The sequence below is a fragment of the Battus philenor genome, unplaced genomic scaffold (genome assembly GCF_028537555.1).
Source record: "Battus philenor isolate CCGP_79_NKW_IND1 unplaced genomic scaffold, ilBatPhil1.0.hap1 SCAF_9, whole genome shotgun sequence".
In the NCBI taxonomy this organism is placed as follows: Eukaryota; Metazoa; Arthropoda; class Insecta; order Lepidoptera; family Papilionidae; genus Battus; species Battus philenor.
Window position 1 is genome coordinate 12,908,464 of NW_027181759.1, and position 10,479 is coordinate 12,918,942.

The following is a 10,479-nucleotide window of genomic DNA, read 5'->3' on the forward strand; positions in this document are numbered from 1 at the left end:
TTTATGAGATTTCTTCTTTTTATTTATATATTTTGGGAACAAAAAAACATCTCTTATGAATTGCAAAATAATTATGAACAAATCACCGAAGCTGTGTTAACAAATTACAAAGACACGTAAACAAAAGTGGCGCGGCGCGATGTATGACTATAGACTTCGGCACTCCCGATATTATCGACGAGTGAGAGGATAAACCGTGGTGTCATCGTGGGGGCCTTTGAGTCCACTCACTACATGGAATTAAGTGCAAGATAATAAAAATAAATTGTTAAACAAATGTATGAAAATTAACAAAATAAAAAATGTGAAATTGTATAACCACGGAGGGAACCCGAAAGAAGGAAAGAAAATAAAGTATGGAAGGGAATGAGAGATATTGTGAAGGAAATTAGAGGAACAAATGACATTGAGAAGGACGAAAGATTAGTATGGAAAAAAAATGTGTAAAAAATATTATATAAATAAAAGCAGTGTCTACCCATGATAGAAGTTGAACGAAAGGCCTCTCGAAAAAAGCGAAAAAGCTTTTTTCTGGCACTCGACGGCCTCAAAATCCGGTAAAATTTAAGCATGTAGCAACACGTGTAGATGTTCTATTATTCGTGAATTAAGATGTGGAGAGGTATTAATATATTTAGTACTATTTATGTTATATCGTATATATTATATCTGCGGACACTAGATACTTTCATTAAATATATGTCATAGTGCAGTTACGTGCACTTAGACGTGGGCTACGGAAATATATATTTTTAAGAAGAGAAGAATGGTCTCCTTAAGTTTACTTGATTTTATACAGGAACGTAAGGTAAAAATGTTCTATATAGTGTAAAAAGAACGATTTACTAATTTTGTTGAAAGTCTTTTTTGTATTATTATACTTTATTAAACATAATTTTTCCAAAAAAGTGTAATTACAGTTTGAAGTATTTTTAACGATATTATACTTTAGAACAAATTGCTCTACTACTGTAAAAAGGATGCTGAAAAACGGTTCTTAATAAACTCATCCGTATCTGTGGGCTCTTCTCAGATAATCACGTGTTTAAAACACTCGTAGTGGATGCCATTATGGGGGAGTTAAATGTGTTATTAATTTCTTTAAAATTGGTCTATGATAATTCATCATAATAAAACGAATGAATAAATAGTTAAGTTTCTTCGACACTCGATCGATTGTATTATCAATATAAATAAGCATTTGTTGTCTTAATAATGTACAAACTGACTCCATTATGCGATGTCATTCGAAGTGTCCAACCGGGTATTATTGGTGGCGGGAACACAGCTTATTAGCGTTGCGATAAAAAGCTTTAGTTACAAGTCAATCAAATAGTTCCATACGCAAGTGTCATCGACGGAGGCGCGCCTCGCGCCATGTTGGGATCGCGTTTGATAGATGAAGCGTCTCGCTGATCTTGAACAACGTTTTATCGTAATGTATAAATATGAAATGCGATTCCGAGGGTCGCGCTGTTTCGCGCGTAAAAAGTCACCCGCCGCACACTCGGGGCATACCAATGTCTAAACGGCAAAGTCCAAATCGGTTTTGAAAAAAGAATAGGAACGCTCATCGAGCCGTACCGTTAGTGGTGTCGCCAGTAACAAATTATTATTCCATATGGTCAGATAAAAAGTAACTACGAGATTAATTTGTTGAACGTGAGGTGATTATAGGAGCTTTTAAAAGCTCACTGTATCTTAATATAAACTCACTTAAGCGAGTCTGGAATCCGCTATTGCAGCTAATCGTCTTTAATTGTATCATTTTGCTTTGCGGAATCTTTAAATTGTATAATATTTTTAATAACGGACCGAGCTGTTTATGCCTCATACTGTTTTATCTTGTGAACTTAACTTTTTAATTATATTCAATGGCTATCAACGTGTTTTTCTCTGATGTTGACACTAATTAATTATCTCTGTAGACAAGGAATCTCTCTTGACATTTAAATGCCTGTACTTGTGATCGATTTATATAGTAAACTTTTAAAAGTCTGCCATAAAAGAGAATTACTTTAAAATTAAAATCGCTTTAAGAACTTATTCATGTACTCAGTTTCTCATTAGCGGTAGGACATTTGGTATAATTTACTTAGTATAATTACTAGGCTCGTGACCGAGGCGGCGTAATTTGGCGTAAGGAGACATGTCGCATTAGCGCTGCTTACGTTTTGTAACAAGGTCTGACATCGAACACAATGCGATCCGTGGCGCTAGTGTCGTGGTGTTGCCAGTTTCGCACTTAATGCCGCAATTAATCGACGCCTGATACCTATTAAGTGGACTTGGCGTGAACGTTTCCTTTGGCTCTTAAATTTTAAAAATAAAACAATTGCTACACCTGCACGTAGTATTAACGACTTTGCATGTAAGGAAGAATGAGTTAATTTTTTTTGCCGTGAAAATATATATTGTGCTCATTCTTATAAAAACCGTATTTTGTGGCATGTTATAAGATAAATTGTTATATATTAGTAGGCGTTCGTTACGTAATAAACTAACAAATTAGCAATTTAAAAATACCTTCCTTTATTTACTTTATATTTGCTTATTTTTATGGATATCAACTTTCTATAGTGTATATGTATATATATATATAGTTCACCTGCTTATATATTTTTTGTTCATCCTATAGGTCACCTTTGTTTATGAATTGTTTTATTTTCAGGAACACACCTGAACCTTCCAGAGTGCGACAAGGTTTGTGCTTTGTTTTATGCAAGGTTTGGGATTCTATAACGTGTTTGTCTTTCCGAATCCAGTGACAAAGCATATTGTGTTTTACAGGTCGATTTGTAATAGGTGTAAAAGGTTCAAAGGGGTGCATGTATAGCTCATTTGTTAATTAATGTAGTGAAACCTATCCAAAAATCAATGGTTTCAGAAATAATAATGTAGTGATAATATAAGTGTTTTTGAAATTCCGGTAACTCCATATTAAAAACGATTATAGTTTACGTTCCTGTAGACTTTGTACTGTCGGAAGTTCATTAATCTGTCGCATTTCAAAAGATAAAATAAATTTACGTAAATATAGTTGTATAGCTTCAAAGCTTCTTGCAGAAAAATGAGCTAGACATTGACTCCTTTTAAGCTTTTAAATCTATAACCAATCATCTTGTATTTGCTCTGTAAGGCGCGATCCACCCTTGTGCGACTGACGCCATACGCCGATACATTATTACGTTAAAAATACTTTTAGCGTATGTGTATAATAACAAATATAGCTTCGTTATAATTTTCGTTTAATCAGTAGGATTTTTGAAAATAATATTAGTTAAATTTATTATAATAGAATTAAATATCCGGTAATAACAAGTAATAAAACCTTTTTCGTTACGTTTACTCAATATATTTATACACAACGAGATGAACGCAACAGAGAGTACATAGCTTAGACAAACAATTACTTATAAATCCTTTATGATGATACCATTTTTGCCAAATTTTTATAAAAAAAGTTAAAAAATAATTTTTGTCCCACGAGCTTTAGATAATTTGTATTTAAAAAGCTCAAGCTGGTTTATGTACATACCATTATAAATTAAAAAGGTTTTGCGAAAATTTCTTTTATTCGTTATCTTTTGAGACCAATGTTATCATGTTTGTTTGTACGAAATTATTTTCCCATCTTTACATTAAAGTCGACGCTTTTTACTATCAAGATAGTATTTTGTATATCATCGTAAATAAATAAATAATTGAGTCTTTCTGATACGCTTTGGAAGACGTCTGTGGGTACGTATTATTATTTTTTATTGAAATTTATCGTTTTTTTTTATTTCCACTTAAATAATAATGAATGCATGTTAGTTTGTAATATATTTTGCGTCATGTTTCAGTATTTCATTTAGAGAGAAATAGCTTTTAATTAATAAATTATTATTTAGGTTTGTACAAAATTATTTTTAATTATAATTGAGTTAATATAGTTATAAGCTAAAATTAGGTATTAAGTTTTGATACAATTGATATTTAAATAATTTACTCAAAAAAGTCAATTTGAAGAAAAAAATTCGGACTTTGATTCTACAGTATTTAATGCCAATATCTAAATAGATATAGTATTGCTTGGCCAAAGATTGTAGGTCACAATACGCAATATTAGTTATTTTGAAAGTTATTAATCTTCACAGTGATGTTTAATAATTACGTCTGCTGTTTCAACAGGATCGGTGACAAAGCCAGTTGATCTTCCGGACAATTCACGTTCGCGGTCCAACAGCGCATCTGCTGCAGCGGCATCGCCGCCCCGGAAAAGGACTTCATCTGGCGTGTTCCAGGTTAAAAACTACACAAAATTTTGCATTGGCAATCTCGCAGTCGCTCAATCTATCACAGAAAGAGGATTATCGGAATTTCTACGAGATTGAATTAGAAAAGAAGAGTTCCGTAGACACGAAAATAACCGGCAAAGTTAAGCGGGTTGGCAAATTAAAATGATATCACGTAGGCTATACTGCGTGTAAAATATATAAGTCACACGGTCTTAGATCTGGAGTAAAGACCATGGGGACTGGTAAGCGAAGAGTAGGATGTTTCCCACCCACAGGGTAAACAGTTGACCTTGTTAAGTTAAACTGTATCCAACTCGCTTTCTACCTTAAGGAAATTTACGCGAGAGGCCTATCTCCAGCAACGAACTTTCTACGGCTGAAATGGTGGTGATGATGATGATGATGATAGTAGATGGACAATTATCATTTAAATCTACTTATTTACGATCATGTGAAAGTATTTTTAAATTCTTGATACAAAGGATTTAACAAATTCTGTCCTAAATTTTGTATTAAGCGTTTTTTACTATCACGTATGTCTTCACTATTCGTTGTGTATTTATTCTTAAATCTGTTGTATGTAGAGAAGAGAATTTTGAGTTTTTTTTTTAATTTTTCTCCTACTGGCTTGGACACCCAAAGGTTTTTTGATTTCTTTTAATTTAAATATTAATTTTTTGCACTTTTTGTGCCGTCATCACCATCCTTACTTCTTATACATTTTTTACGTTTCCAGTTTTATGTTTCACTCTAATACAATCCTTCGTCCATTTTCTTTTTTAAAGTGTTTTTCTTATTTCTTCTCATATAATTAATTTATATGAAAAGTTTGCTCATTTATATCGACTAATGATTACTTTTTTAAAATTTGATTATTTTGAGTTCTCAACATTACAATAAAATTAGGTTTTTACATCTTTTTTTCTCATTTTTATGTATTACATGTAATAAATTTTTTTATTGAAAATCTCTGTTATCGCACGGCAGGGACTTTAAACTTTTATAATTTTTTCATACGATCCTTATCAAGTAACAAATTACATAAACCTTAATAGTTTACCACTTAAATTCATTGTTCTGTCCTGAAAGGCGTGTGAATTTATTTTAAAGTAACAGCCTGTAGATTATTCTAACAATGATACTATGAACTCTGATATATGTCTTAGATCAAAGATAGCCTTAGATTTAGGTTCATTGAAATAAACATCGTAATTTTCACTCTTAGGTGGATGAAGCGGAACCACCCATTAAGAAGCAAGTGGTAACAAGATCCAACTCGAGTCAAGCAATGAAAACACCGGAAGTGATCTCGAATGGTCGGCGGAAAACTGATGTCGAGAGCGAAGTAACTCAAGAGAAGGAGATACATATCGAGAGATTCGATAGTGAAGCCACAACCAAATGTGTTTCGGCTTTCAAAGAAAGCGATAGTTGGGATTAAGTAAATAAATTTTTGAGATCATACGTTGTTTTTTTTCAATTCTTCGTTTTTTCTTTACTCTCTTTATTATTAATAATCTAATTAATAAACTATTTCTTTTACAAATTTCAATTTTATTCTATATCTTATAAACATATCTGTATGTAGGTATACAGTAAATTGCCCAAAAAGATTATAATCATTCTTTTACTCTACAATACAATACACCTTTAACAATTACGCGATTTTACAACGCAGTTACATATATTAAAGATTATATTATACTATTATTAGATTAAATAAAATAATATTAAAAATCATATCAGATTCATATAAGGTGATAAGAATAAAGTAAAATTAAATTTAGTAGAAAGTACATTAAAAACATTTTATTTAGTAAAATTTAAATATGAAAATGGACAGTGATTACTCAGCGGTGGAGAACTGAAACTTACGATAGTAGATCGCGAGTTCAATTCCCGGGATACAATTTTATATAATTTACACTTTGTTCTTGATTATGTAGGATTGCAATGTCCGCAAACAAGTTTCCAGGTGATGGACTACAGGGTATTTTGCGTACTATATCATCACACTACGATCTGGCGATACCCTTGGTGAGTTCGGCAGCCAATCGAGACAATTATTCTATATCTATATCTTTGAGGGAGGCCCAAGACGTGCAGTGGGCGTTTATGGTCTGAAACGGCGATTAAATATCAAAATAAAAAAATTAAATACATAATACATTTCTTTATTCGAATAGGCATTTACATGTAGTTTTGAATTATCACTTATTTTAACATTATAAGTAATAAGTACGACTTGGAATGCTGATTTCTTGTTGAACAATGTTTAATGTTTACATTATTATATGTTTTATTTACATAATTAATCTTCGTAATATGTGATGCCGATGGTTGCCGCAGTACTTTATCGCCAGCACGTTTGGGATTTCCAAGGGCATTGCATGAAGGAAGGCAAATGCCGCTTTGAAACCCCAGCTATACGGCGACTTTTATTCTTCTCATTTGCAGGATCATATATATATTTTCATAATGTTAGTAAAGAGTTTCTTTCCGATACTTAAGATAATCTTTTTTACATATGCGAACATACTCTAAGTAATGTTTAATTAAATATTGTTTTTAATACACTATTTGTCACTCCTCTATTTTGTGCAGACTGGTGTTACAAAATTCAAATTACTCATGATTAAAAATTAAACATACAAATTCAAAGTACTTAAGTTATAACAATAGTAAATATAAGTTATAAAAAAATATAAGTATGTTAATTAGGTTAATTAAGAAAAGGACCAATATTTAGCCACTTCCGCACATGCAGTGGTAGTCGTGCAACAAAGTGCACCGCCCGCCAGCCCGCTGATAAATGCGTATGCGGCAAACAATGCGAATTACACAACTGCCACCGTTAAACTCAACACGTGTTTTACCCCTCTACGGGGTATCTTCGGGAGTTATGTTACACAGATTAGTGCCAAACACTGTCTGAACTGCATGTGCGGAAGTGGTTAAATATTGGTCCTTTTCTTACTTAGGATGGACTTCCGCAAGATAACGCCTGATTCCATTAAATAATTAAGTTAATAACATGAAAAAGTTTTGCTATATACCATGAAATTTTATATGTAACGTATACATTGTAAATGTAAAAGTTCTAATTTCACACATAATACGTATATATTATTTCTAAATAGTAGTTTTATAAGAAATAAATAAATAGTTTGCTACAGCCACTGTAAGATATTGGCCTCATCTAAATATTGCTACGATGATTGGTCGTGCGCTGCCTGCATCCAATAGCTTTCCTCTACCTTGACTATGACGTCAATCAAAAAAGTGTAGGGAGCTCTACACTATAGATACATAGCCTTACACTTAGCTAATGACACATATACATATAATGACATGACAATGACAATGACAATACATAGAATGACACTTAGCTAATGGTTTCCCATTTTTACACTTACAAGTAAGTTGAGAAATACGATAATGAAAGTGTTATTTACAACACAACACTAGTAACAAAAAAGTTCTACGAAAATAGTACAGTAAGATACCCGTTTGATGTCAGTCAGGAGATCATTATTGTATCAGTGATGCTTTCCCCTTCATTTTCCTTTGGCATCATTTCAAAGCGGATAATTTAACCAATTTATTAACGTTAGATTCATGTAATTGTACAGTCTGTTAGTAAAAGCTCTGCCATGCTTTATTAAACAGTTCTGCAAACGGTACGGACTACTAATTGTACTATTGTGCATCAATATGTGTTAATTAAGGGCGCGTCAGGATAAGAAGATCAAGCTTTGATGAACGCCGCGAATGTTTTCCTCTCTGGTAACTTAAATATTTGTTAAGGTACATACTTTAATTTTTTTTCATAATTGACATTTATAAAAATATTAATTATTTATTTATTGAAAGAACGGATAATTTAAGTTAAACAATGCAAAAAAATATTAAGCTATATCATTGTAAGTAAAGAAAAAAAACTTAGCTTTGATAGTGTGATTATTACTAATAAAAGACATCAACGCGCTCGGACATATACAAGGAGATTTTAATGTCATTATTATACGTGTAACGCATACATAAATAATTGTTTCAATATACATTATATATTTAAAATGGAATTTGGAATTACATAAGTAGAAAAGAATTCTTCGGTGTTAGCCTAAGCATAGAAAAGTATCTTAGATTATTGGATTCGTACATTTTTCATTTTCTGTATAGACTGAAATATTTCTCAAAGTTTAGATGTTAGCTAATTTAGAATAACAGAATGCATTTTATATCGAAATATCCGTAATTTGGCGATCATAAATTTAATTTTTAATTATATAATTATGTTCAGATATTGGCTATTTATTGTACATATCTTCTAAGTATGTACCTTTCTTTTATTTGCGTATCAAAAAACTGCACAGTGCCTTGAGATCTTTGAAAATTTTCTTGATTGTTTAGCACTTTGTTTACGTTGGGAACGCAAAATTATACCTTCATGCGTAGCGACTCCGATAGAACTCTTTTTATTGTTAACACCACATAAACAAAGCAATCCAATTTTAATGTCCGATCAGTTGTAAATTAAACATTTTTATATTTCGTTCTTATGAAGCCGACCCCTTAATTTTTTATCTCTATTTATAAATAGTTATTTTTTATTTAAAGCGTTTGTTATACTAAGTGTTAATAACATTATTAATCAGCAATAACAAGTAGCAGTAGAACTAGAATATACAAACATTGCATCGAAGCTGAACGCTAAAAGTGTGAAATTTTTTTTGTTCAATTTAATACTATTTCCTCAGTATTATTTTAAGCAAATTTGATTATTTATTAGCTATTACTCTGTCTTATAAACTGAAACTAATATTTAATATTCAAAATTATGTTTTCTCTAGTTTTTTTAAACTAAGCCTAGCTTAGTGCTTCCCAGTTATTCGATGTCTGTAATATAGGATACAACCATCAACGTTTTACTTTTTTATTATCGCCCTATTTATTTCATTATTAGGCTAATACGTAAATAGATTTCAACGCACAGTGCTAATAAAAAGTACTGTATGTACTTATATTATTTTAGATATTATTAATAACTTAAATAATGTTCTTTAATTTTTCTGGACCAGCAATAGTGATTTTCATTTCCTCACAATTGAAGTTATACTATACCAAAACTTTCTCAGATGATATCTAATATGTCATATAGATAACGCGATTTGAGATAAGGAAACCATAAAGCGTTTGGTGTCGACAGTATAACACATTGAGAACCTTAGACCTCTTTCCGATATCGATCTTTTTGCAAGGTATTTGGCTTCAGTGACATCGAACATCGATACGGGCCGTCAATCTCTGTTGACCTAAGCTGTCTCACTGTGTGCTTGATTTTATCATCGATATTCTTTGCCGCGTATTTTCTCTTCCTTAAAGTATCTTAACCTTTTAAAATCTTCACAGAATAGGCTAAAATATGAAATTTAACAAAACAGGAAAGAGTCAGTGTTATAGAGTCGAGTAGAATAGAATAGAGTGGAGTAGAGTAGAATACAGTGGTGAAGATTCTAATAAAGTAGAGTTAAGTAGAACAGAGTGGGGTAGAGTGGAATAGAGTGGAGTTGAGGAGAATAGTGTAGAATAGAGTGCAGTGAAGTATAGTAGAAGAGGGTGAAGTTGATTAGAGTAGATTATAGTGGAGAGGAGAAGAATAGAAGAAGGTGCATTAATGAAATGTGTAAAAAAATAAATGTAGCTTCTAGTATACTTTATATTCGCATTGCAGTAACTTTTTTGAGACAACCTTTATGGGTTAATAGTTAATATATATATATATATATATTTATATACATGTATGAACCAGAAATGTAAATAGCATGAATAATGCATAAAGCTTAAGGTCAAACACTAGACCAATTAGACTAATAAAATCTAATGAGCTTGTATTATTAAGCTGATGATTTATTGTATTAAGCTTGATGTATTCTTCGTGCTTTTAATATTTTTAATCAAAATTAAACCTATACATTAATTATTATTACATATCATTTGATATACATATCATATTATTTTATTCTTTTGAATTACTCTATTATATCACTTGAATACAATAGTTTAAAAAAACCTATCATTGCAGTTTTAATGAATACGTTGTTCTAAATTTACTTAAACAACAATAAAGTACAATTATTTTAAGTTAACATTAGTTTATAATAAATATTTTATTGTTTTGTATATCACATATAAGTAT

General features: G+C 31.2%; 1 protein-coding gene across 1 annotated transcript in view; it reads left to right on the forward strand.

Annotated features, from left to right (window-relative positions):
• Positions 1-5,737, forward strand: part of LOC137932338 (poly(A)-specific ribonuclease PARN-like) — a 44,882-nt gene extending 39,145 nt beyond the window's left edge. The window contains exons 12-14 of the mRNA XM_068775940.1: positions 2,672-2,703; positions 4,174-4,286; positions 5,506-5,737. Coding sequence (XP_068632041.1) covers positions 2,672-2,703; positions 4,174-4,286; positions 5,506-5,721 — 361 coding nt within the window. The 3' untranslated portion in view covers positions 5,722-5,737. The remainder of the gene's footprint in view (positions 1-2,671; positions 2,704-4,173; positions 4,287-5,505) is intronic.
• The last annotated feature ends 4,742 nt before the right edge of the window (positions 5,738-10,479 follow it).